We start from the raw sequence: 27867 nt of genomic DNA, 5'->3' as shown, positions 1-27867 counted from the left end.
AGTATCAATACAAGGGAGACTAGAATTGATTAGAATAATTCAGACATGGAGAATAACCTGTGAAAAGAGAGATGTAAAATAACACGTGCATCTATGCATTCAATTTACTCAACAAAAATTTATTTGGCACCTACTACTTATCAGGCATTGTTCTAAGTAGTTAGAATATATCAATAAACTTAATAAGACAAAATAATTCCCTGCCTCCTGGAACTTATATGTTAGAGGCAGGGGTATGGGTTGGGGCAATAGAGCATTGAAAATAAATGATGAGCATAATAAGTAAAATGTATAACCAGTGTGCAAATTTTAATAGGGTGGCAAGGGTAAACCTCACTGAGAAGGTAACATTTGGGTAGTCTTAAAGAAGGTGAAGAAATTAGCTATGCAAATATCTGGGGGAAGAGGGTTCCAGACATAGGAAACAACTGGTGCAAAGGTTCTAAGCAAGAATGCAGAGCACTGGCCTGTGAACCAAAAGGTCACTGGTTTGATTCCAGCCAGGGCACATGTCTGGGTTGCAGACCGAGTCCCCAGTTTGTGGTGTGTGAGAGGCAACTGATTGATGTATCTCTCGCACATTGCCATTGCTCTCCCTTTCTCCCTCCCTTCCCCTCTCTCTAAAAATAAATAAATAAAATCTTAAAAAAAAAAAAAAAAGAAGAAGAAGCAGAATGCCTAGCGGTGGGTTAGAGAAACAGCCTGAATGTAGGAGATTATCTCAAAGGTAATGGAAGGCTAGACCATGTGCTGGGAACCCTGGGTCATTTGGTCTGGCTGGAGCACAAGGAGCAAGCTGGAGAGGTCCAGACAATGATAGCACAAAGAGACTGGGATACAGTGCTAAGGCTTGGTTTTTCAGGCAAGTTTGGGCGGGTGGTCCTTGGGGGATTTAAAACAGTAGAGCCACAGGCCCTGTATTGTGGGTGGATCATGCTAGCCGCAGTGAGGAGAATGGAGGGGGAAGGAAGGCGTTGGACTACAACCAAGAGAACAGTATGTGGCTACGGCAATCACCTGGGTTTAAGCTTACACAGAAGCATCGTAAGATGAGTTGTAGGTGATCCTAGAAATGGTGTGAGAGATATTTGAAGAGCAATATACAGGGATGTCTGATTAATGGGATATGGGGGTTAAGTTAGAGGGAAGAGGTAGGTGACCAGAGGAAAAGCAGTGTTAAGGGAAGAAATGCAGAAAAGGAACAGGACTGGGGTCAAGATGACAATGATTTCTGCATGAGGTATAATGAATAGGAGATATTTCTGGGACATCCAGCTTTAGATGCCCAGTAAGCAGCTGGATGTAGACTGGACCTCAGGATAGCTCCTCTATTACTCCCTCCTATTGACTATTCATTTCTGGATACCATACATTACAAGAGAATGCTTTTGTAAGAGAAAACTCCCTAGATCCAATGTGTTTAATACAAATATGCGAGAAGGAAGGTTTGGAATTATGAGACTAGTTTTAATTCTAGCATTATCTTTGACAATAATCTTTGATTGCCACTTAGTTTGTGAGGGATTTGAGTTTTCTATCTGCAAAATGAATGGGGTGAGAGGAGGACAGTGGGATGAGATAAGGGATAAAAATATCTGCCCTCCCACACCCTAGAGCTGTGGTAGAGGACAGTGTTGATATATGAATATCCCGTGAGCTCTGGGAGACGGACAATTAGGTAGGTTTTGTCTGCCTATTTGTACTGTTAGCATCTGGGAGAATGCAAATAGCCCCCTGATAGGCATAACGAGGACAAGGCAGTCTTACTGTCTACTTTTTCCCATTTTTTTTTTTTTGACAGGTAGAATTCCTCACAGGAGGAGAAAACTGGTCTTGCATCAGTGGCTAATTTGGCCAATCATAGATAATGCTTCTTAATGTCTTGACAGAGCCCCGTGGAGTATGCACTGAGTCAGTGCCAGCTTCGGTGGGCCTCCAACGCCTCCTCCTGCTCTTCTCACTGGCTTCCCTGGGATATGGGTAAGTGGTGTGCATGAGTGTATCCTCAATTATCCTCAAAACAGCCAGAATCATTTAAACAATCTATTTTGATTTGTTATACCCCCATGTTTCAGACCATTTAAAGGCTCCCTGGTTTCTTAGCTAAATTCTTAGCATGGCCTGTAAGGTCTTCTGTGGTCCCACCCCTGGCCAGATGGCTGTCCTTCTAGTTCAAATTTTCCCTCACATTCAGAATTTTCAACTGGCTTCTCTTTGTCCTTCTAAGAAAACTGAAATCTTGCCTACCTCGGGGCCTTTGCACAAGCCGATCCCTGTATCTGGGATCTTTTTTCTTTAACTCTTTCTTCACTATCTAATTCCTACTCAAGTTTTAAGTCTCCACTGAAAAGTTTGTCAGAGAAGCCTTGTTTACCTCTCTGAGCTGAGTAGAGTCCAGTGTTTTGTGTTCTCATACTGTCCTGTACACTTAATTAATTAATTAATTTATTTTTTTGTCTGCCTCTCCACTAGACTGGAAGTTCCCAGAGGAAAGAAAACCCACTTTTTTATAGCTTGTTGCCATCTGTCCATAGCTTTTTATGTCCCCTCAGTAAACTTTCTGGGAGTCATATGAACATCACAGTAGCTGTTATTTATCAAGTATGTATCTGTGTCTGGCAGTGCTAAATGTTCAACCCAGATTTTCTCATTGTATCTACCTAAGCTGCATAAACAATCCAAAGAGGTAGTGGATGTGGACAAATGAAAGCTAGGATCATTTATTCATTTAACAAATACTAACAAAGTATCTCTTATGTGCCAAGCAGTGTTTTAGGTTCTGCTTGAAAGAAAGCAGAGAAAAATCTCTAGTTTCACAAAATTTACATTCTGATATTTAGCAATAGCTAAAATAGTACAGAAATATGACCAATTAACCCATCTTTTCATGTATGTACACTTGGAGAGCTAAAATCACATCAGAAGATAGTTTGTTGAGCACATGGAATAGTATAGCTAACATTAATTGAACTCCTATTAAGTACCATGTTCTAGGTGCATTTAAATTTTTTAAAATCATTACAGTAATCTTCTAAGTAAGAAACTATTATCCTTTTTCAAGTGAGGAAGAAGAAGCACATAGTAATGTCCCAAGATCCCAGAGTTAGTACCAACAGTAAAGCCAGAGCTCAAATCTCAGGTCCCTTAGAACCCAGAGCCTGTGCTCTTGACCTCTGGGATACTTCATTCTTCTTCTTGCCTGAGCCAATCAGCAGTTCTGCTCCACCCCCATACCTGCTCAGCAGGGAGAAATTGTTCTAATAGCAAACTAATGTAATTTTTTTATAGTTCCAATGACTAAGAATCTTTTGTCAGTCTAGATCTTGGCAGGCATTCAATTCAAGAAGTCTTTATGCTTATTTTAGAGCCTGAGCTAGCCTGTGAGGAAGACTTTTCTTCTTCTGAGTGACCAGAGAATGGCAGTTAATCACGCTAAATAAAATGGTAACCGATAGGAATATTGCCAAATTACCCAGCAATGGCAAAAATTAAGATGTCATGACAGCTAAGTTGAAGTTACTTAGGATAGGTTAGACATACAGATAAAAACAATGGGAAGATAATACTATTTATTGAAAAGGGAACTTCTGTACCAGGGTGAAAATATTCCCCTCCTGGGAGTTACCCTCCCTCTTCTTTGACAAGGTGGTTGAATCATCAATTTGAATTGAAAATCATAATTTCTTAGGGTATTATTACTGAAGCCTCCTATTACAAATACAGGTATGATATAGACAGTGTGCAGACTGTTTTCAGCAAGATGTTTGAAAAGTCCATCTTTGTTTTCTTATGGTCAAGCTAGAGAAATGTGGGCTATAAGATATTGCTATTCGGTGAATTTGTATCTGGTTGAGTAACTTTATCTAAATGATGCTCATTAATGGATCAATGTCACCTCTACTATACACTAGAGGGCTCAGTTCTTGGCCTTGTGCATTGGGATCAACAACTTATAACAGAGTAGGGCATATATGCCTGCTGTGATGGAAACTAAACTAGTTCACTTGCCCATTAGTTGCATCAGAGTCAAAATCCAGGCTGGGATAAATCTGATGAGATAGAATTTAACAGAAACAAATGAATAACTACATAAGTATGAAAGATGAACTATACAGTTATAATACTGCTGAGATGTGTCTGTGCAGCAAAACATGAAAAAAGACCGTGGGTTACTTTTATACTGAAAACTCATTAAGAAGCCAAGTATGTCAAGTTAAGGCAGAAAAATCAACCAACTCAAGCTAAATGAACAGAAATATATTGCTCATAACCAAAGGGTACTAAAAGCTCATGACAAAGGGTGTTAGAAACTCGTTCTATTTTTTTTTTCTTTTTCTTTTTTTGGTTAAAACACACCTAGAATATTGAGCTCTGTTCTGGGTATCATCACTCTCCAGGACTACATGTAGTACATTAGGGGTGAGTGTCAAGGAGGTTGATTGAGGTAGACCCAAATTAAGTCATATGAAGAGCAGTGACAAGAAACTGGGTCATTTAATCAGAAGTAAAGAGTAAAGATCAGGCAAGCATTGTTCAAATACTTGGGATATGTCTTCAGCAAGATGCATTAAATTTAACCTGTGTGGCACCCAAGGGCAGGGACGAGCTTTCTGATTCTTGAGACTGTCCAGGAATGACTGGGCTGACCTGGGATAGTGTGACTGCCTCAGTCCAGGATTCTGTAGTAAGGCTTCATATGTCAGAATCAAAGTTGAATTACATGCCTTTTCATTAAACTCTCTATATACATTTTCCTCATTTTGGGTTCAAAGTCAATAGCTAACCAGAATGATTTAAAAATAATAACCTTGTGGCCTTCCATCTGGTATCTCTGTGGACCAGCAGAATTTTATGGGCAGAGAGGCCAAAACCTTGGCCTATATCATAAGCTACAATAAAGAGTCAAATGTAGATACATGCCACAAATTCCACCCACTCAGGTTTGAAGCCAATGTGACTGTTGCACTGTTATCAGCTTAGCCTGAAAGGTACCTTCTTATTGATATTTCTTGTCTGATGTTATTGTAAAGCCCCTTTTAAGAAAGATAAATGATAAGAACACCCCAGTTAGCAACTAGAAAAAAATAATTTAAATCTTTCACTTTTGGTTTTTGGAGAGGCTGTGTATGTCGTTCTAAGACAAAGAAATGTACTGTGTTTTATCCAGCACAGCTTGGGGTTTATAAAGGAGGGTAGTATTTCAATAATTGAACTAAAGGGTTCTTAAAGCGATTTAAAGAATGTTACCCTGGCTGGTGTGGCTCAGTGGATTGAGCGTTGGCCTGCAAACCAAGTGTTGCTGGTTCGATTCCCACTCAGGGCACATAACTAGGTTGCACGTCAGGTCCCCAGTTGGGGGCGTGAGTGAGAGGCAACCATACAGTGATGTTTCTTTCCCTTTCTTTCTCCTTTCCCTTCTCTCTAAAAATAAATAAATAAACAACAACAACAACGACAAAAACTCAAATAAATAAATTTAAAAAAAAAAGAATGCTTATTTAGGAACTTCTACACATTAGGTATTCAGTAGGCCATATAGAAATACAATAAAAAGTTTCTTCCCTTATCTAGTCAACATCTGTAAGGGGATAAGAGACTGGGCATAATACAATGTCATAGGTACACAGAAAGGAACAAAATGGGATAGGAACATAAGTGGAAGGGCCAACTCCAACTAAAGCAAGAGTAGGGTAAAGAAAGCAGGTAAAAGTTAGAGCTAGAAAAATGATTCTCCATCTGACTGCTCATCAGAACACTTCTGGAGCTTTCCCAAAATACTGAGACCCAGGTCTCAGCCTATTTATTTTGCCAACAGCATTGTGCCTTACCAAACGTACTTTATTTACACATCTTGGTACCTGGTGCTTTCCTAGTGATACTTGTTCTTTTTCTTCCTTAACATTTTCTTGGCTAATCTTGGCCCTTTCAGTTCCATATAAATTTCAGAATTAGTTGGTCAATTCCTACAAATAAGCCTGCTGGGATTTTATTAGTTTTGCATTAAATCTATACACCCACGTGAGAACTGACATCTTTACAATGATGTCTTACTGTCCTTGATAGATTGCTCTATCAAGGATAATAATATCTATGTTTTAAATTAAAAAATAAAAAATTCTCTTAGTGATGATTTATAGTATTCTGTGCAAAGGTCTTAAACATGTGTTGTGAGATGATGCTTCTCATGGGGATCAAATGGAATCATTTTTGAATTTCGTTTTCTATTTTTTATATTTTTAGTGCCTCAACCTCAGCCTGGCCCCCAGGAACCTGACTCTCCAAGGCAGGGACCTGAGTAGCTCTGTTCGTTCTTTCTTTCTTTTTAAATATTTTTAAAGGTGTATTTATTTTTAGATAAAGGGGAAGGAAGAAAGAAAGAGAGGGAGAGAAACAGCAATGTGTGGTTGTTTCTCGCACATCCCCAGCTGGGGACCTGGCCCACAACCCAGGCATGTGCCCTGACTGGGAATCGAACCAGTGACCCTTTGGTTTGTAGGCTGGTGCTCAATCCACTGAACCATACCCGCCAGGGCTCATTTTCTATTTTTTGTTGCTAGTATACAGACAATTGATTTTCTTATATTTATCTTGTATGCAGGACTATGCTAAATGCACTTATTAATAGTTTAAATGTATAACCCTTTGACTTTTTAAATATACTTATTGTGCCAACTGTGAATAGAGTGTTTAATTTCTTCATTTCCAAATCTTATACATTTTAATTTCTTTATTTTGCCTGATTGCTCTAGGTAGGTTATCCTGTACAATGATAAATAAAACTGATGATAGCAGACATCATATTTTATCCCCAGACTCTGGAGGAAAACTTTAACATTTCGTCACTAAGAGTGATGGCTGTTGTGGGCTTTTGGATATACCTCATATTAGAATAAGCTAGTTTGTCACTATCAGTTTACTTTCTGTATGGCTAAGACTATTTAGTCAGATACTAAAAACTTGAGGATTCATAAATAGACCCATGTATATAAGGCCCCTCAACTTATGAGAAAGGTGCCACGTCTGTTCAGTGGGAAGAAATGGTCTTTTTAATAAATGTTGATCGATTGAATATAATATGAAAAAATAAAGCTTCCAAAGACAACTTAGATGTCTATCTTTATGAGTTTGGTGTGGGCAAAGATTTCCTAAACAGAACACAAAAAAACACTAATTATGAAGAATAGCTCTTCATCAAGATACTCCACAAGAAAGGAAAGGGAAGACATCAATCAGGATAAGATATTTATAATACATACAGCTAACAAAGAACTTGTATGTATGTATCCTCCCAAAAATATGTAAAAGAAAAGCCAGATAACCAATGTTAATAATAACCAAAAGGCTCACATCCTTCACAGAGATGATATCCAAACACAGCCAACAAACATGTGATATCTCACTACAGTCACAGAGTGAAGTGAGGAACTGAAAAAGACTGATGATGCCAAGTGCTGGCAAGGATTGTGGAGCAACTAGATTCTCAGATAGGATGCATTCCTGACCCACGGCTCTCAGGCCTCAGCATTTCAGTGTATACGGCCCAACTTCCAGGAGTTGGCTGCAGCTTCTGATTTCCTCAGGGCTTTCTCTGATTTTAAGAATAGTTCTGGCTGTAACAGCAGTAGCCCAGAGGTATCAGAGAATAAGCTCCCTCCCAGGAGCAATCCTAATCAAGAACCACATGGAATGGTGTATAAATACCCCAACCCCTGTGCTCTTGGGTGTGTCTTCTATACCCTTTCTGGAGATCTTCAATAGGCTGGAGCTCTAGTGGCCCACAGTGGTACTTCTTTGATAATGTACTTTTTATCGACTACCATACCTTCCCCATACTACTTCCCCACTGCCTACCAAGATTTTTTGAGGCCATCTCCAAAATAAGCCACTTGTACAAATTCTCATTCAGGGTATACATTTGGGGAAACTAAATAAAAATGTTTACTTAAAAAGAAGAAGACATGGGTGATAGGTCTGAATTTTCAGGGGGTATAACAAGAGTCAACATTACTTAGGATAGATTGATGTAGTGATACAGTATATTAGGATATACCTCACCACTGTTTTCAATATAAAAAGTACATTTTTCAAATACACAGATGTCAATTTGATCATGTGGTCAGACATCGTTAGAAATTTTACATGGTTTATCTCCCTTAATTATTCTCCCTATTGTGTTGATGGGGAAGTTGAAAATCATAGATGCAAAATAACTTTCTCAAGATTGCGTTACAGTTCAGGGTGAATCAGGAGGGTTAGGCCTGATAGGCCAACTTTATGTTTACCAGATTGTGAAGTGTCAGGAGAAGAATTGGGAGTGAAGGTGCTTTGTTTTTTATTCAATGGCAAACTAGATGAAGCTGTAAAACACAAGAATGCAAGGACCATATATTTTAGAAACTCCCTCTGACTTCAGGATGGGAGAAGAATCAGAGGAGGAAGGGACAGGAGGCAGGGCAACCCTCTCGGTAGCTACGGCAATAACCCAGGGGAAAGATGTGAAGGGCTACAGCTAGGGCAGGGGCTGCAGAACTTGCAAAGAGACGATGAATTTTTCAGATAATAGCAAGGAAGGGGATTGACAAGTCTCAGTGACCAATTAGGGGTTGAAGAAGAGGGAAGACAGTTTTTGTTTTGGATGTTGGTTGACAATGTAAATATTTTCACTGAGGTCACTTCAACAATTCCTTGTTCTTGTAACAGGGGTCCCCCCGGTGATAAAAGAAAACTGAGACGGGGATTGCTTACCCTGGGTACCTGTTATTGTGGGACACAATCGTGCAACTGGACCTGGTTACAAGACCATAGTGTAAAAATCCCCTTCCTGTTTTGTGCGTGGCAGCAAAGACCCACATCTGAAAAGACCTGAAAGCTGAGAGGAATGAGTGAAGGTGGTTGAAACACAGAAGCTCCCAGTTAAAAGATGAGTAAGGTCTGGGGATGTAATGTATAACATGGTGAGTGTAGTTAATACTTTATTGTATACTTGAAAGTTGCTAAGAGAATCAATCTATTTGTAACTATGTGAGGTGATTGGATGTGTTAACTAAACTTATTGTGATAATCATTTTGCAATATATACATATATCAAATCATTATGTTGTATACCTTAAATGCATTCAATGTTTTATGTCCATTATATCTCAGTAAAGCTGGAAAAAGTCTTCCTGAATTAACAACAACTGAGATCTAATGGCTGCTGATGGGTCAGAAAGTGAGGCCTGACAACAACCTTCACCCACTCCAGCAAGGCAGCTTCTGGTCAAGAAGTCTCCAGTTAGCCCAGAATGGGGTTGCTGCTATGTGTGATGCTGAATCTAACAGGCATAGGGAATTCTTCCATTATTGATCTGATTTCTTAAGAGCCTGACAGAGGAAAGAGTAAAGACTTTAAAACCAGATACACCTGGGCCTGAATGTCGGTCCTGCCACAAACCTGCTAGTGTACATTTCTTCCTCTATGAATTATACCTGACAGTATAAAAAACTTGGAAAGCCAAAAATAGCACAAAGTAGGAAATTGCCCAGTAATCTCATATATATCTATATATATATATGATATATGATATATATGGATTGAGCGTCGGCCTGCGAGCTAAGTGTCGCTGGTTCGATCTTCCAGTCAGGGTACATCAGAGAAGGAAAACTCTGACTCCAAAAAACCTCCGCTGCCTTGCGGCATACCTCTTCAGGGGAAAGGCTAAGGGAGTAAACCCCGACAGAAAATCCGGAGCCGGAGTCCCTAAGGCGGTTTGACGTTGTAGTCAACACCGGCAACTCCTGCGGCGCACCTGAAGCCAAGCTGTATTGACTCCGTCTTTCAAGCCTTGGATCCTTCAGCTGCGAAGAGAGGGGGGGTCTGCTGCATGGGCAACAGCAGACCCTCCATATCACCCTGCCCAGACTCTGTAGCTTCAGCTTCACTGGAGAGGACACTCCAGCGTCATCGCAAGATGTCGATTCAACACGGGAGGAGACAGATACCGTGTCACTCCCGAGTCGGACTGCACAGCCATTCTCGGCGGTGCAGATAGACTCTTAAGAAGCTACACCATCGTCTCTCGAGACGGACGGCTGCCGACGACGACGATCCGGGGGCTGTGAGGTTTGAGGGAAAATGGGGAAAGCACTAGCTCAATGCCTCCTTAACAGTTGGAAGTAATGATTACCTTAGGAGCTCAGGAGATGACCCACTGAGGTCCTTTAGGCCATTAGCAGGGTCTTTGGGATCCTGTTTGTTCATGAATATGCTAATAACAAAGGGGCAACTCCAAAGCTGACTCAAAATATTACTAACCTGTCTGAAACCCCCAGGGCCAAGTAGTGAATCTAAACACACAAGGTAGAACCCCAGAGGCCTCTCACTTTGTAGTTTCTCTCTTAACACCTTGGGAATAATCCTTGAAACAGACAAAAAGAATTTTCTAAAACAGGTACCTTTGAATAGGCCTGAGTCATCGACTAAGATGAGATATTTCAGAAGATTTCCATTTGGAGCCTGTGGCATGTTTCTGATTATGTATAAATGCCTTGCTTGTTATATAAATACATAGTGAGTGTAACCTTTTGCTAAGAAATGCAAAGCAAATAGCTACAAGAAGATCTGAGAAAAGAGCCATAGCATAATGCATCTAGCAGGCCCCTTTCACAGGTCCCTGAGGATCCTGGGGAGGTTTAAAGTGTTCAAGCTGTAAGTTACCTCTTGAAATCACTGCAGTCCTTTTTGTCTCCCCAGGAGCTCTGTGTGCACGGGTATTAGTTGGTCTTATCCATCGGTAAGCTTGTGTAAGCTCTCTAATGAAAACAACCGCATTTTCTGGGCTTAACTGCATGTTATTGAGTGTTCTGTCTCTTGTGCTATAAATGTACAGTAATGAGAAGCAGGCTGTTAATTAGGGACCACCAGCATACTAGGCAACTGGCGAGTCAGGTATTTCATTGAGGTGCCCAGAAAGTGGCTTCCTAAAGGTCAGGCTACAGACAAACAAACAGAACAAAACAAAAAAATTTTCTCATTGAACTGCACACAGTCCCGGTCACAGTGAAAAGCAAAGGGTATGACAAAATTAATTATTTATGACCTACTTCAAAAGGAAAACAGTGAGGTTCTCCTATTGTAGTAATTCCCCCATATTATGTCCAATGCCATATTCTTGTTAGCTTTTTTGATTTTGAATTGTTTTGTAGAAAGACACACAACTGACATTTCATATTTATTTTTTCTGGACATGTGACCATCATCTGCCAGATATGATGGTGGGTATAATGTTCTGAGTGTAATTTTAGGTACCAGAAAGCTTATTATGTGAGGGAATAGGTATCAAAACCAGCGGTGGCCCCGTATTGATTCTCTGCAGATTTCTCCTGTTTACTTTCTGTCATTTCAGGGGATACTGATATTACCTCGGCCACAGGACAGCCAAAGCTCATGATTAAAGTGGTGGGTATGACATTTTTCTTATAGTCTGGGGTAAAGCTGAATTATGTCAAAGTGTAAAAGGCAAACAGAGGGTCTCTTCTGCCTAGCTCTGAAGGCCGTGAGCAGTTGTATAAACTTGAGGGGCAGAGCACAGCTTATGAAACATTTGCTAATTGGAAGCTAAGTCCTGCTATAAAAACTAAAGAATTTAAAAAATTGTATAGTACTTATAATAAAAATATTTTAAAATAGAATTTTAATTGATTCTTATTTTATCAAGTCAATTAAATGTAGTATTTGTTTTTGAACTATTGTTTCTATCATTAAATGTTAACTTGATCATTCTTTAAACTTCTGCATTCTTTGAATAAGGTCTTCTCTGCTATGCTTAGGGGGCGTTTTGGCCAAATTACAAATAGTTCACTTTCTGTACAAGGGTTTTGACAATCACATCTACATGAATGTATAATCATTTGTATAAATATCCTTGCCTTAGCCCAGACAGCTCCCAAGCATATGAGCCTGAGATATATAATAAATGAACAGATGTGTTAATCTGTGTGTGGGTGTGTGTATGTGTGTAAGAATTGAGTATACATATGCTCATGTGTTTATTGGGTTTGGGGTCCCTCCGTGTGAGAGTTTTCTGGGTCATGACGCATCCCTTCCCTGTAGCGCTAGTGTTCTGGTTCAAAGCCATTTTTCATTCTAAATGGTTGTGATGGGTGTACGCTTAACAAGCACAGCCCAAAGCGTGCCGCTTCCTACACACTCTTATCTTTCCCCTGATCTCCAAGTATGTGAGCCAGACACGCATACACATGTCCAGGCAGCAACTTCCATCAAAGGGTGTGTTTTAAAAGAAAACTTTGAGTTAGAAAAGCATTAGCCTGGCAGTTTGAGAATGCCCGCAGGGAGCCGACTCTTACCTTCCGGTATCCCCAGAGCTGGTTGCCCTTCATGCCGTGACAGTCATAGAGAGTGATGGGGCTGCTGTGTGAGATCGCATCGAAGCAGAATTTTCGGGTGTGCAGCGGCTCCCCAGGTCGAATATCTTCTCTCCATCCAAAAGTAAAGAGCTAACAAAGCGACAATAGCAGAAAAGCTGCAGTGAGTTTCATTTGGAGAGGTTGAGAACAAGAGGGAGCAGTTGAGATTTGTTTTGTGATTTTCAGGAAAAAACGATGTCTTGGCATAATAGAGGTGTCCAGGAAGGCATGCACCAGAAAGTGCCGTAGCAGCGTCAGCTGCACCTTTGGCCCAGGGTGCCAGAAATGCAATCGAGGAGCTTCCAGGCAGGCAGCAGAAATAACAGAAGGTTGTATGAGGACAGGGGAGGGAGGAGATAGAAGAAGAACTCTTCAATGAAGTTCTTTACATTCTTCATTTTGATAGAATGCTACTGGGTAAAATGCTACACAATTAGCTGAAATGAACAGATTAATTGAAAAAAGACAAGGAGTAGAGTTAAACTGTATTGAAGCTAGCAACTTAAACAATTTGACTTAAATGAAAGCTAAGCTTGATGAAGTAAAGAATAGGCAAATTAATCTTCTGGGGTTGGTAAGAGTAATTATGCAGGGCAATGTTTTGAATGATACCTCACAGTAAGAAGTATAGTTCACATACATGCACTTACACACACACTTCCCCTCCCCAAACTGAAACAAGTTCCATGAACTAATATTTATCCTTACTGCATTAATAGACTCTGACAGTCCATTCGACTTTATCCTATCCTATTCTATTCTATCTTGTTCATCCCATTCTGTTATTTTTAAAAAAATGCTGCATGTGATGCACTAAATTACTTATACAAAGTATTACATTTTTTAAAATTATTACATTCTTGTAGGTAAAGGGTATTTTCTTGAGTTTGACCTAGACAACCATTGGAGGGGTGCAGTAGAAAAAAATTCTTAGGTGGGATAATAGACTAGATTAGCCTTATGATTAATTCCAATTCTAAAATTTCATTAAGGTTATATAATTCTTACTATAGGACTGAAGGCAGGTCTGGCTGTATAAAGCCAAACTGTGAATTGCAAAATAAAGAGATGCCAAGAAGTCTCTGTTGATAAAAAAACAGGTACAATTGACCGGGTCCTCAGTATAGTTCAGTTTTTAAGTCCCACCCAGGAAAGAAACTATAGAGATTCTGGAAAAATTCTGGGGATGGCTAACCAAAACAATTAAATGGTGGGGAAACCACAGAACACTTGAAAGAATTGGGGTAAGTGCTCTGAAAAAAATCAGCAAGAAATTATCTAACTCAACCATATGGAAGTTAGAAGTTGATTGAGTAACGGCAAGTGACTATAATTTAGTTTCCCTGAAGACAGAAGAGAATGTTTTGAATAGAAGGACAAAGGATGTTTAGTTTAGTCATTTAACATTGATTCATAAAGAGGAATTGTGTAGTCTCTCCTCCTGGAGTTTTTGTTTTTCTTCTTTTCCTCTTGTTTGCTTCTTTAAATATGATTGTGGACTGAGGCATTTTTAGAGCCATTCAGATTCTGTGCAGGAGAATGACTTCTCAAGGAAAAAGGTCTACTCAGTGTTTCTGATTTTGATTACTCCCTTCAACTCAGATCTCTGAGCTCCTGTTATCCTATAACTATCTTGCCCATGTTCCTCTTTTACCCATCTCTTCAACGGAGGTATTGTTCAGGCTTCTTCTCTGGATCTTCTGCCCTTGCACTTTCTCTGGTTGGTCTCAAACATGCTCAGTTTGACTCTTAACAATGTGCTAATAACTCATCATCTGTGTTATGTCCAACTCCACGTAAGATTTTCCAACTGCATGTCCCATGAACATCTCAGATTCAACACATCCTAAATTTAATTGATTTTCTTCCCTTTTTAGCTTGTTTATACTCTTATATTTTGTTTTAGTTGCTGATAAGATCACTCAACTTGTCAGCCTGGGAGTCTTTCATCTTTAACTCTTTTGTCTCCTTCACCCTCTTCATCTAATCAGTTATCAAATCTGGCCACTTTTGTCTTCTAAACATTGCTGGAAGAAGTTCTTCCTTTCTTTCTCCACTACCATTAATCTCAACATTTCTTGTCTGGACTACTAAAATGGCATCCTAATTATTTTCAGCCCCACCTTCCTTTTTAAACTTCTTCCTAGCTGTCCTCCTTAGCCTCCAGAGAAGTCTGTTTGAAATGTCTGTTTGGCCATGCTACTTCTCAACCTAAAATCCCATAATATTTTCATATAACCCTTACAGAATAAAGTTCAAACTCTTTAGCACATAAAGAACTCTCCAAAATCCGGTCTTTGCCATTATTTTCCAGCTGCATCTCTTCCCTAAATCTATGTTCCAGTGACACTAGAACATTTATAGTTCCTTGCACTAATCATTAGGCTATATTTCCCCTTCTGTGACTTTGTTCAGGACAGTCTCTCTGGTTGGAAGGCCAACATTCACCAGCTGACCTAGTGAATGCTCATTAGTTCTATGACATTCAGTTCAGCTGTCCAGCCATCCAAGCAGCTTCCCTCTTTGAACCCCTTACTCCTTGCCACCCCTTACATTACTTCATCACATCTGCCCATTTATGTTTCTGTATCTCTCATTAGACAGCGAGATCTTTAATGACAGGAATCCTATCTTTATTTTTTTTATCTTCGTGTTTCCAGAACGCAGAACAACTCATGACACATAATAAAAGTTCAATATAATTTCTAGCAAATAAATAAAAACTTGCACTAATTATATTAACAGAAAGTGTATTGGGATAGCTGTCAAAACAAACGAATTAATCGTTTTGGTTCCTCAGAAGAATTTGTTCTGTTTGTGTCTAATTACAACAATATCAACCACATTATTAGTTGTCAAAATTTCAACTTCAATGATTCTAGGCTCAGTTACCTATTATGTCCTGGCCTACAAACCTGCCATTGGCATTGATTAAATCTTTATTTTATTTAAATATCAAATTTCCTTGTTACTCTAAGCAGACCAAGCAATACAGGAACCAGTGGTCTTTACTGGTTTATCCATTTCCCTCTCTGTCGCTGTCTTTCTGCCTCATGGTCTCTGTCTCTTTTTCTTTCTTTTTCATACAGTAAGTCCTCACTTAACATCATCAAAAACAATTTTACCACAGGGTAATTGATATGTAAAAAAAAAAAAGCAAGAGTTAAGTTCCTATGGCAACCCATCAACATTATAACAAAACCATGTTGAACAAAACAATGTGACTTGAGGACCTGCTACACCCTGCAAAGGCCAGAGGCCAAAGGGACTGTAGTTGTTACCTAACATACTCTCTCTCTTCTTATACAGTTGAGGCAAACCAGGCCTGCTAAGGTGAAATGACTTCATAGACAGTTTTTCTTACTTATTACTTTCTTATATTTTACTTGCTTATACTCAATAAATTGATCTGTTAGGTTCAAAAGAATACCTATGTTAGGGCAAACTTACGCAGATTTGTCTCTTGGATAGATTTATTCATGTATTGTCACAGTTATATCTCAGGGATTCCTGAGGTGACTTTTATTTCTTGTTTCTATGTTTGTTATTATAGTGCAACAATTATTCTTAGATTTGCAGAGTGATTGTTAGCCTGTGTTCTTCTACAGTGTGTTATGTATGGTTGCTTTTGTTATTACCTGGTGATTACTTTCCTGCATCCATGTGATACATCTTCAGATTGTATCAATTGTTTTATTCTGCTGCCTCTACCATTAGCTAAATCTTTTTTTCTCTTATGTGTTTGAAACGCATTCAATTGCCATTTATCTTATCCTAATGGCCATGTCAAACCGATCAGACATTGAGTGTTTCATTCATTAGGCACACTTCTATGTGTGCACTCTTGTCAGGGCAGAAACAAGCAGACATTATGAAAGCATTGTCATTGTTTGCATTGGGTGATATTATTGTGACATTCAGGGTTTGTCTTCTACCCTGGGGCTGTTCCTTACAGACAGAAGGATTTAGATTTCCTTGAAAACAACTCCTGATTCTTTTTCAACCTCCAATCCTTCAGTTTTAAAGTACATTGATGTTAATTTCTCCACTTTCTTCTTTTAATTGATACCTTTAAATATAGATTCAAGATGATACATAACTCCTACATCTTTGCTTTAATGTTAATTTGGCATGTGTAATTCCGCCTGTGTCTGTATTGTATTATATGAATAAGCTCCCTAGACTTAGTAGTGCTAATAATACTCTTATTATTGTAATTTTGCTACTTGATTTGGAAAGATTAAAAATATTTTTCTCTCTGTGGGTGGTGATATTTAGACTCATTGTTATGTGGCTGGCAGCCATCTGAGATTTGCAGTGTGCTCTGTCCTGAGAGTGAGACCATGTCCCAGAATCTATCCTCTTACCACATGCAGGGATCTGCTTCCATCTCTGTTTGCACATCTCCTTTCCAGGTCTTTGAAAGGGGGCATTTGTTTGCTACCTCAGCAGGACCAAGGCCTGCTCCTCTGCAGTTAGCGCTTCCTCCCCAAAATGTGATCAGAGCCTGCTGCCAGGCCAAGGAGCCAGGGGGCCCCTCAGCTATTCTACTCCTCTTCCCCCACCCCCAACCCCTCTTCCCTCTCAGGGATTCATACTGTAATGGCAGCTGGGGAGTAGCCCTTTCAGATCTGTAGTCTTATTACGGTTTAATTTTCATTTTCTTTCTTGGCCTGTAAAGGAAACAAAAAGCCAGCACACATTGCTACAGTGATATCAAACAGCTAAATAGATGGTATGGAAAAATGAATCAAAGACATTTGCTTCCTTCAGAGAAGCCAAATTAGTCATCACTGGTGCTCTGTAATAAAAGGCATTTTCTTATCTAGCAACAATCGAATCTAAAAAACAAAATTAATGAGCAAGCAGAACAGAATCAGACTCACAGATACAGGGAACATTTTGAGAGTTGCCAGATGGGAGGATGGGTGAAAAAAGTGAAGGGATTAAAAGGTACACATGGGTTGTTCCAGAATAGCCATGAAGATATAAAGTACAGCATAGGGAATATAATCAATAATAATCTAATAATTACGTATGGAGTTAGATGTGCATGAGATTTATCAGGATAATCACTTAGTAAGGTATATAATGTCTAATCACTGGTGTGGACACCTGATACTGTATGTCAATTGTAATTGAAAAATAAAAAGTGATTTAAAAAGAGTTAACAACAAAGATAACACTTCAAAGCTGCTATTCTAACTGGTAGTTTCTCTCCCTTCAAACTTTTAAGTATTTCCCCTCCAATGAATTCACTCTCAGCAGTTTTCTAAGATCTTAGTAAGACTAATCATTGTATTCTTAAATGGGAATGTTCCTATTTCATACACATTTCTGCAGTGTTTTGCCAATTACCTTTTATTCAGTTGTTAGGATTCATGTATATCTGTGTTGAAGAATAAAGTTCGAACTTGTCTTCATTGTTTGTAAACAGTGGTAATAAATATTTTTTCCCTCAATTAAAAAAAAAAATGATGCTTCAATAGACTATCCCTTAGTTCCTATGTGACTATTGTGCTTATTTATTTATTTGTTTTATTTTTCCCATTTAAAAAAAGGATTATTTCAACTCTAATTAGTGTCCTTTTTGTGTTGTATGAATGCTTTTGAATTAAAAAGAATAGCTATATGTTTTCTGTCCTGATATAATTCTTTTTTCATTCAGGAATTTAAATCTAAATGTGAAAAAATGAGATTTAATTCTTATGAGTCATCGAGAATATATTGAATAAAGCTTGTAGTTAATTACTAGAAAACAAAGCAGCTTGTAATGTTCTCACCTCGAAGTCAATATAGCGTGATACATATTTCAAATATGATTTATTTTTCACCTCCTATAAGCCTTGTTTAATCTTCCTGTAGCTCCGTTTTCAGTCTCTAGAGACTGCAAATCTTTTTAGAGATTTATTAACCGGTCTCCTCAACTTCTCTTGTCAGCTTGTCTAGTGCTGCCCTCTGCTGACTATTTCTTGAATTACATGCCACAGATCACAGTTTTTCCGGAAGGGGGGGGTAAAATGAAACAATTTTAAAAGTGTATGCCATAGAATTGATTATATATATATATGTATTTATTTATTTATTTATTTATTCTGAGCAACTAAATAAAATCTGAGGTCCAGATCATATTTAACTCTAGAACATTCCAGGGGATAGAAATATTAACCCTGGTTCAGTCATTCAGGTCTGAGTACCTCACATCAACCAGCTGCCTAGGGGTGTTTCCTGGTTGGGATTAATAGAGGTGGCAGAGAGGGATTTAGCCCTTCGACAAAGATTTTCCTATAGCACACTTCTTTTTCTTTCTTTAAAAAAACAACCTTTTCCTCTAATGATGTCAGTCTTACTGACATGCCTCCGAAACCTTCTCTCTTGCTCTCAGGCTGAAGTCAGAAATGCTTCTTGGAAGTAACAGGCCAACCTTCTGTCTCACAGCCCTGGTAGCACCCCTGTGGTGCTCATAGAAAAAGAAAATGAAGGAGGCGAGTCAGCTTTTACTGACATTTCATTCCTATCAGTGAATCCTGGCACTGCAGTCTCCTTTAAAGCCTGTGTGATAAGTGTCCACATGCTGCAGGATGTATTTGAGTGAATGATAAATAGTATTTGGTAGGTGGGGCGAGGAACTGTGAGAAGGCAAAGAGGAAAGCATATTTACTCTTGCACCTACTCCAGGTGCAAGATGCTGTTATATCTTAGACATGATTTATTCTCACAATTAACCTGTTTGTGAGGTGGATTACTGACCCTACTTAAAGATGGAGGCAGGATGGCCTAGAGAGAGTTAATAACTTCACAAGGACACACAGGTCAAACTGGCTGACATCTAGGTTGGCCTGATGGCAAGACTCTTCTAGAACACCATGAGCTTGTGGGATGAGTTCAAGAACCAGATTACCAGCTAGGGCAGAGCGGGGTGGTTGTTGGTTCAGTGACTGACTGAATTAATTCTGGACTATGCTATGGACGTGGTCCACTGATACCTTCCTGATGATGCTGTTCTGCCTGTAATGCAGGCTAGAGGTGGGGAAGGAAGGGTCAGTGGGAAAGGGTGGTGCCACCATGCTGAATCTCAGCACACCTGAGCACTCTGCAAGGTCCTAGGCTAGACATGGTGGAACTTTACTAGTACAAACAAGACAGACACTTGAGAAATATGGCAAACAGAACAGAACAGAACAACATAGAACACAACTAAAACTTTACTGGAAGTTGCTTGTCTACCTTTTGGGTTTTCATAGAAGAGGTATTATAGACAATTCCAGGAAACAGAATGTACAGGGAAGACATACTATCCTAAATTTGGAATATATCCTTTTGCAGAGGGAGAGAGGGGAGCAGCTTGGGGGTAAGGGGCTTTAACTGTATCTTTAAATTATATTTATTTATTTTTTAAAGATTTTATTTATTTATTTTTTAGGGAGAGGGGAAGGGAGGGAGAATGAGAGAGAGAGAAACATCAATGTGTGTTTGCCTCTTGCACGCCCCCAACTGGGGACCTGGCCTGCAACCCAGGTATGTACTCTGACTGGGAATTGAACTGGCGACCCTTTGGTTTAAGGCTGGCTCTTAATCCACTGAGCCACACCAGCCAGGGCTATAAAATTTATTCTTAAAAAAAAAAAGAAAAGAAAAGAAATAGCTGTAGATACTTGTTAAATCTTCATGGTAAGTATATAAATGTCTGCTATAATATTTTATAGTTTCCTATTTGAAATATTTCACAATTAAAAGTTAAAACCCTAGAAAGGGGCGGATATGATTCTACCCACTGTTTTTTGTTTGTTTGTTTGTTTTACAGGTGACACAGTGTGAGGAAAGCCCCTTATGAGGACTGTCAGGCTTCAAAGTGGGTCAGGAATCACGCCTCACTTCATAAACAGGTAGTGCTGAAATTACTTTTCAATCAAAAGCAATAAATAGTCTTTAAGCATCCCATGAAGTTTACCTTGGGTGTTATTGCCTCAAAGTTATCTTTCCTGTGTAAGATTACAAACGCCTACAACAGCAAGAGGTGTAGGCAAAGTATTCTTTTCAATATACAGCCAAAGGGAGGAAGTAAAATTAAAGTCACACAAACTTATGGGATAACAAAGAGTTTTTCATTAAAACCATGAACTTTAGTTGGAAGAATTCCACAGCATTCTCCAGGCTTTTTATGGTTTGAAAACTATCATTCTGGGAAAGGAAATACACCATTTCTAACATCCTTTCTATGATTTAAAGCACATTTTTATTCATTAACTCAACTGATCATCACAACTGCTCTGAGAAGGAATGGAAACACAAAAGTGAAGTAATTCACTTAACTACAGAACCAGGACCTGCCCCCAGGTCCCACATGTCCCATCTAGAGATCTGTCCCCACTGTAACCCTCTGTGCCTTCCTCAGCCACCCCACTCATGACTTCTGTGAGCTGACATACCTGCTCATGAGACCACGTCCTCTCAGAACCGTCCTTGACACAGACGTCCAGCCTTAGCTCAGTGCCTGTGGCCCCATGCTTGCTGTCCACACAGAGACTGGCTGCCACGTTTCGAATCTGTGGAGAGAAGGAAAAATGAGCATGAGGCCATTTTTTATTCTACCTCCACTTCCTGAAAATTCTGGTACAGATGCAGTAGTTGTTTGTGTGTGTGTGTGTGTGTGTGTGTGTGTGTGTGATATTTTATGTTACTGAATGATGCCTTAAATTTATGGCAATTTATGGACAAAGCGGGAAGTAAAATTAGCATGGTCCGGTCCGCATGTGCAAGAACATGAGGTGGCTGAACTGCAAAACTGTGTTTGACTGCAGCAGAAGAAGGTGTGATTGCAACATAGGGAGTAGCACAGGATCCATGACTTTTCTAAAATGGGAGATTTTTCTGCTTCAGGTAGTTCTTAATGTGGAATTTATCTTCTTGCTCAAAAGCGTCTTCTACCATTTCGATCTTAGCTAAGGAAGAGACCCCAAATGAGGGAGGTGATGCAGGTAAAGTGTGTGAGGAAAGAGTGAATCACTGAGCACTGCATGGTTCTGGGCAGGACATGGTGACCTTGACATTCTAGTTTGCCTGGGACGGTCTTGGTCTATACCTATGTCTGGCTGACATATTGAAAAATGGCACCTTAGAGTCTTAGCAAAATGGCAAATACAGTATTGTTGGTGCAATACTCTACTGGATAAAGATTCTCTGTGTAGAGTCTGAACTTTGAAAAGTTGCAGAATTAAAAAAAAGATTGATAATACTTTACAATTATTTTATTAACACTGATATGAGAAACTGAATTGTTAGGGGTGGGAAAAGATTGAACTATGAAAAGTATCAACAGCAGAAAGAACAACAGGAAGTTTGGACATATACATGTCTTTTTGTCGAATCTTCCTGAAGCTCTCACCAATTCTCTTGTTAGCGTGAGAACTACACCCTGTCCTAGAGCTGGATATTATTTATAGTTTGTATATAGGTATGTATGTATACATAAGCTCAATGACCTCAGTATTTTTTATGCCTTTGTATAGTCCTGGATTATAATAATCCTTTTAGGTCCAGTTAAGGATAGAAACAAGAACAAGATGTACTCCACTCGGCTGATCACTCTGGTGAAGGTTCTTTTCCCCAGAATTAGTAGGGAAGGTCAGGAGCTTGCCCATGACAGAAGATGCCTGACCTGGGCCTGTTCTTACTGGGGTGGACGATGAGACAGAAGAAAGGTTGTCAGGAAATACACTGGCTAACATGAAAGGAACGAATGATGCTGGGATGAGAGGGCCGTGGAGAGGCCTATTTCATACTTCACTCCTTGTAAAGTAGATGTTGGTACGATGTCATTCAGGAGGGAATCAGTGTGGTGGGTACCAGCTTCCTTATTCAGGGAATTTGGCTGCAGCTTGGGTTCATTTTGCACTGTTGGGCCTCTACCTTCAGAGCCTCTGTCCCTGAGGACAGGGAATGAGAAATAGTGTAGGGTACAGGGCAACAGGGCTTAATGTAGTTTGGCCTACAGACCTCTCCGAGAATCCAAGTAAAGCTATGGATCCTTTTGCAAAAACAAACGAACTGTAAGTAAATACACACAAGCACATTTGCACTCGTTTTCCTGGAACGCATAGACCCTGAACTTGAACTCTGAGTTAGAAAAAATGGTTGCCTCCCACGCCTTGCAAACTAATCACATCCCTCCACTTAGTAGCATGGGAGATCCTGAAAGAGAGGGAATGAATTTGTGGTGCTGCAATGCCTCCGATTCTCTCTCACTTTTACCTTTTCTCTATCTTCTTCAACAAGTACTAGGGAGAACTTCACTACGGAATTTGGGGAGCCAGCCTTAAAATGTGCCTTTTGTAAAATCAATGGCTTGGTCTGTGAGAGTTTCTCTGGTGAAAGAAAATAACTCAGGAGGTCGAAAGTTTGATTTTTCCACTTCATTCTTGAGCCTGGCATGCTGTGTAAAGCTCCTGTTTGATCGTCTTATCTGAGCGCAGGGTGTCCGTTTCTAAAGCTGTCTGTTAACCTGGGAGCTGCCCAATAGAGCTCCGGGCAGAGCTGTCTTTTCATCCTTAGACCATTTAACTCACAGACATTCTTAGAGAACCAGAATTAGCTTGTGCCAAAGACATCTCTAGGCTCCACTGTTCACTCGACTCGCGTCCAGGAGCTCTAAATGACATTTTGGAAAAAGCACCTGCTTACAGGTTTATGGCAGCATGGCCACAGAGGGGGGATTTTGTTCCCCTTTATCACTGGAGGGGCTCTGCTCTTGGTAAAGGGGTATGTAGGGAAGCAAAGGACATACACAAGCCAGGGACACTGACTGGCAAACCTGCCAGATCTGTCTGTGAATGCCACTAAAACCTCTCAGAGAGCCTTGATCTATTTCTAAATGCTCTGAGCTTGAAAGGGTTCTGGCAGGAATGGAGGAGACCCATTTTCCAACTGCTTAAATTCTCACTCAAACAGCATCTGCATAGACAATGGGATCAACCTCTTTGGAAGCCAAATCTCAAGCTTCAAAGCCTTAATTGTCTACATCTGTGCAAATTCCAGAACGTAGTGGTGCCAGAGAGGAAGTGCCGAGAGTTCAACACAGGACACAGTCTTGGATACAAGATGAACATCAGGCAATTCCCACTTGCTTCTCTCCCTTCTCTTTTTATTTGCAACCCTGCAGAAACCATTCCTAGCCTCTCTTCTTGCTCGCAAACACCCCTCCAACATAATAAACAGGTAAATAAAATGCCAGGAGGACTGATTCTAATACACGTTAATTCCTTAGAATCAAGTTTAAAAAATGTAGACCAGAAAATCTAGAAACGCTTTATTCTTATTCAACACAGGCTCTGTGCCTATGGCTGAAGGTAACACAGTTCACGCACATACACGTGCTCCAAATCTGCAACACAGAGGGGACTGGGTCTGTGTATGACATGATAGATCATTTTCAGTCTTTCTTTCTTTGATGCTCTGCTTCAGGGCTTGGCATCATGAATACAGTGTCAGGGAATCCTGAGAGACACCAGACCTGATTAGGAAGCAAGGTAGTGCTTGACTAGGAGTGGGAGGAAAGGAGAAACCAGGGGGAAAAAGGAATCAGGACTTGTGACAGGATTACAGAGATAATCTCCTTTTGGGTGAGGATTAGGGAAAGGTCTGGCAGAGTCAAGGATTTCTTAGGTATGCAAGAGAAGTCAGGCTCAGCTTGAACATTGTTGTATTTTTTTTTTTTCTTTCTTTTTTTCCCCAACACAGGTTTTCTGAAAGAGGTATAAGAGAAGGGGAGTGTGATACAAATGTCAAGGTGGCTTGTTGGGTGTGTGCTGGGTAATTTAATTGGTTGTTAGAGAGCCAAGCTGTTACAGAACCCCTGGGCTGCTCCAAATGAAAACAAACCCACGGGCTCTTTAGTTAGGGGTCCGATTGCCCACCGCCAGAATTACAACTCTTAATACTTCAGTTGAGGGAAAAGAAAATTGTTTATTTAACAGTTACACATATCCTTGCCTCCCCCTCTCAGACCTGGCCAGTTTTTAGGAAGGTCAGAAACACCGTTTCTCTACTCCCAAACACAGTTCAGCTTTACCAGTGGCTGCCAATCATTCAATCTGATTGGGGAGGTCCTTTCTGTGCTGTGGTGCCCTTCAGCTCTCAATACAAAACCGCCGGGATTCTCAGCCTCCTTGCAAACTGTCTTCTTTCTGTAAACCGAGTGGACCTCCTCTCCTTCGCCAGAGCACCCCTGCAAACGCCCGCCAGCGAGGGAGACAGGCCCAGAGCGCGTCGCCCCCCTAAAGTGTTTGCAGCTGCCTATATATCCTTGACTGTGTCCTCTGACGCAGTGGGTGTTGCCAACAGTTCTGACCATTCACAGAACCCCACGCAGGCTCTGTGTGCTTTCCATACCGTCCCCTGGTTCAAGACTCCTCCCATCCACCTGAGGCCTTGGAAGCATCCAAGCAATTTTGCATAATGAAAGACACCAGCCATCAGCCTCAGGTGTGTGGAGGCATTCTGAAAGCTGCTTCCTTCTCCCCATCCCCCAGCCGCAAACTGGGGATTTTTGGACTCCCCTGTTTCTGTAACAAAGTCTCAGTTTAACGAATGAGAGAACATTATTTGCTAATTTCGTGATAGCCTTGGGGTCTTTTCACTAAGAAGTAGTGGTTCATGATTCATTCAGCAAATACTTATTAAGTATTTGCTATGTTCTAGGCACTGTGCTAGGTACTGGGTATACAGTGAAAAATAAATAATTGGTTCACTCCTTTGTGCAAGTTTTGGTCCAGTGAGGACATGAGAGAGTGGAAGAGTTTTGAGACTCCCTCGCGTTCTGGCTGTGAATTTCTAATGCTGCAGAAGAAACCAAGACGCTTCCCTTTATGGCTTGGAATTGATTTTAGAATGCAAATTGATGTGCCCAGCTGGAAAGAAAGAAGATGCTAGTGTAACAGGGAGAGAAAACTGAATGGGGATGGAGCTCACCAGGCACAGATGAGTTTCCCTATAATCTTAGCCATGCACTCCTTTTCAAAGCTCAGTTTATCCATGTATAAAATGTCAACTTTTAAGGAGTGCTTCTGAATAAAAGGCACTTTGACAGGTACTGATGGAGATTCAAAGACAAAGAAAAAACAGCTTCTGCTCTCAAAGAGCCCACAGTCTTAGTGGGGCCACATCACTTTGAAGGCATTTTATTAGATTACTAAATGGGAAGTGAGAACGGAAGATAAGGTGATCAATTCTGAGCACTTGGAACACTTTATACAACTGATGACTTTGGAAGGGGCACTGGAGGATGAGTAGAATCGAATCTAGAACGAAATGACAGAATGACATTGTAGCCTTAAGGGTCCAAAATATACACAAATATGGAGATTTGACAGTGTCAGGCATTTTTTAGGGAATGGCTCAGCATAAGATGTGTAAAATGAGGGCAATCATGCCTCATCAGGTAGTTGTGAATATTAAACTGATATATGCGAAGTGCTTGCACAGTCCATTGTAAGTGGTCAGTAAATGTTAGCTACTATTTATTTGTTTGCTAATTTTTTTTCACTTGAATCAATCATATTGGTAAATGTGGTCATGTCATACATCACATTTCTATTATACTACAAAACATTCCATAAAGCCCTTTAAAAAATAAAAAGACTGCTTCTGTACAAACCGCGGCCTCAAACTCCAGACCTATTTTTCAGTCTGAATCACCTGTTAATCTTAATATCATTGTAAACAGCCACTTGGATGTCACCCTGGACATATCCCCACCCTGATCAATTAGCTGACTTGATTCTAGCCCTCGATCCTGAATGTCCCACTCTCTTCCTCTCCTTCCCACTCTCACACACCTTTAACATCCCCTCATGTGCTTTTAAAAAATTGTAGCAAAATATATGTAATATGAGTTTTGCCACTTTAATCATTTTTAGGTGCAAGATCAATCACATTAAATACATTCAAAATTCTGAGTAGCCATCACCACTGTCTATTTTCAAGGTGTTTCCATCAGTCCAAGAAGCAACTCTATAATCATTAAGCAATAACTTCCCCACTTCCCCCACTCCCAGTAACCTCTACTCTACTGACTATAAATCTGACTATTCTAGATAACTGAGATAAGTGGACCAACCCATACATGTTTGTTCTCTTGTGTCATGCTTACTTCACTTAATGTGATGTTTTAAAATACATTCATATTTGTAGCATGTATTAGAACTTCATTTTTTTTAAGGCTGAATAATATTTCATTGTGTGTAATATGTCTATTTCTAGATCTACATCTGTATCTATCTTTATATCTATCTAACAGTCACATTTGGTTTTCCCATTCATCCTTTGATGGACATTTGGGTTGTTTCCTCCTTTTGGCGATGGTAAATACTGACACTGTAAACATCGGTATACAACTTGTTTTTAGTTCTTTAGGGTATATGCCTAGGAGTGAAATTTCTGGGTAATGTGGTAATTCTATGTTTATCTTTTTGGGGAACCACCACGCCGTTTTCCATAGATGCTAAATGCAACATTTTGCATTCTGACCAGCAATGTACAATGGTTCCAGTTTCTTTACAAGCTTGCCAACTCTTGTTTCCTATTTTGGGGGTTTGAAGTGGTATCTCATTGTGGTTTTGATTTACATTTCCCTAATGACTAATGACATTGAACATCTTTTTGTGTATTTACTGGGCATTTGTATGTCTTCTAGGGGGAAATTTTTATTCAAGTTCTTTGCCCATTTTTGAATTTGGATGTTTGCTTTTTGTTGTTGTTGAGTTGCAGGAGTTCTTTATATAATCTGGATATTAATCCCTTACCAGAAATACAATTGCAAATATTTTCTCCTATTTTGTAGGTTGCCTTTTCACTCTGTGTCTTGAAACACAAATATTTTTATTTTTAATCAAGTTAAATTTACCTAATTTTTTTCTTTTGTTGCCTGTTTTTCATGTCATATTTAAGAAACTATTGCAAAATCCAATGCCATGAAGATTTTCCCTATGTTTTATTTTAAGAATTTTATAATTTTGTAATATTTAGGTCTTTGAACCATTTTGTGTTAAAATTTTTTATGTGATAATAAGGTAAAGCTCCACCTTCATTATTTTGCATGTGGATATATTTATTTGCTAGGGCTGCCATAACGTTGTACCACAAACTGAGTGGTTAAAATAACAGAAATTTATTGTCTCACAGTTTTGGAGGCTAGAATTCTTAGATCAAAGTGTTTACAGGGTTAATTCCTTCTGGGGACTCATGAGGGAGAATATATTCCATGCCTCTCTCCTAGCTTTTGGTGGTTTGTAGCAATCTTTGGCTTTTTTTTTTTTTTTTTGCTTGCAGATGTATCATTGACTTCTGCCTTTATGTTCTCATAACAAGCTCCTTGAATACATACATGTGTGTGTCTAAGTTTCCTCTTTTTATAAGGACACCAGTCGTAATGGTTTAGAGGCCTACTCTACTGCAGTATAACCTCAT

General features: G+C 39.7%; 1 protein-coding gene across 1 annotated transcript in view; it reads right to left on the bottom strand.

Moving 5' to 3' along the window:
- GALNTL6 (polypeptide N-acetylgalactosaminyltransferase like 6) overlaps positions 1–27867 on the bottom strand; it is a 100137-nt gene that overhangs the window by 5258 nt on the left and 67012 nt on the right. The window contains exons 5-6 of the mRNA XM_090290165.1: positions 20835–20951; positions 12346–12495 (exon numbers count right to left, since the gene is read on the bottom strand). Of these exons, the coding sequence (XP_090146291.1) occupies positions 12346–12495; positions 20835–20951 (267 nt within the window). The remainder of the gene's footprint in view (positions 1–12345; positions 12496–20834; positions 20952–27867) is intronic.

This window comes from Furipterus horrens, unplaced genomic scaffold, assembly GCF_987537825.1.
Source record: "Furipterus horrens unplaced genomic scaffold, mFurHor1.1.pri manual_scaffold_10, whole genome shotgun sequence".
Taxonomy (NCBI): domain Eukaryota; kingdom Metazoa; phylum Chordata; class Mammalia; order Chiroptera; family Furipteridae; genus Furipterus; species Furipterus horrens.
This window is presented reverse-complemented; position numbering and strand designations above follow the sequence as displayed.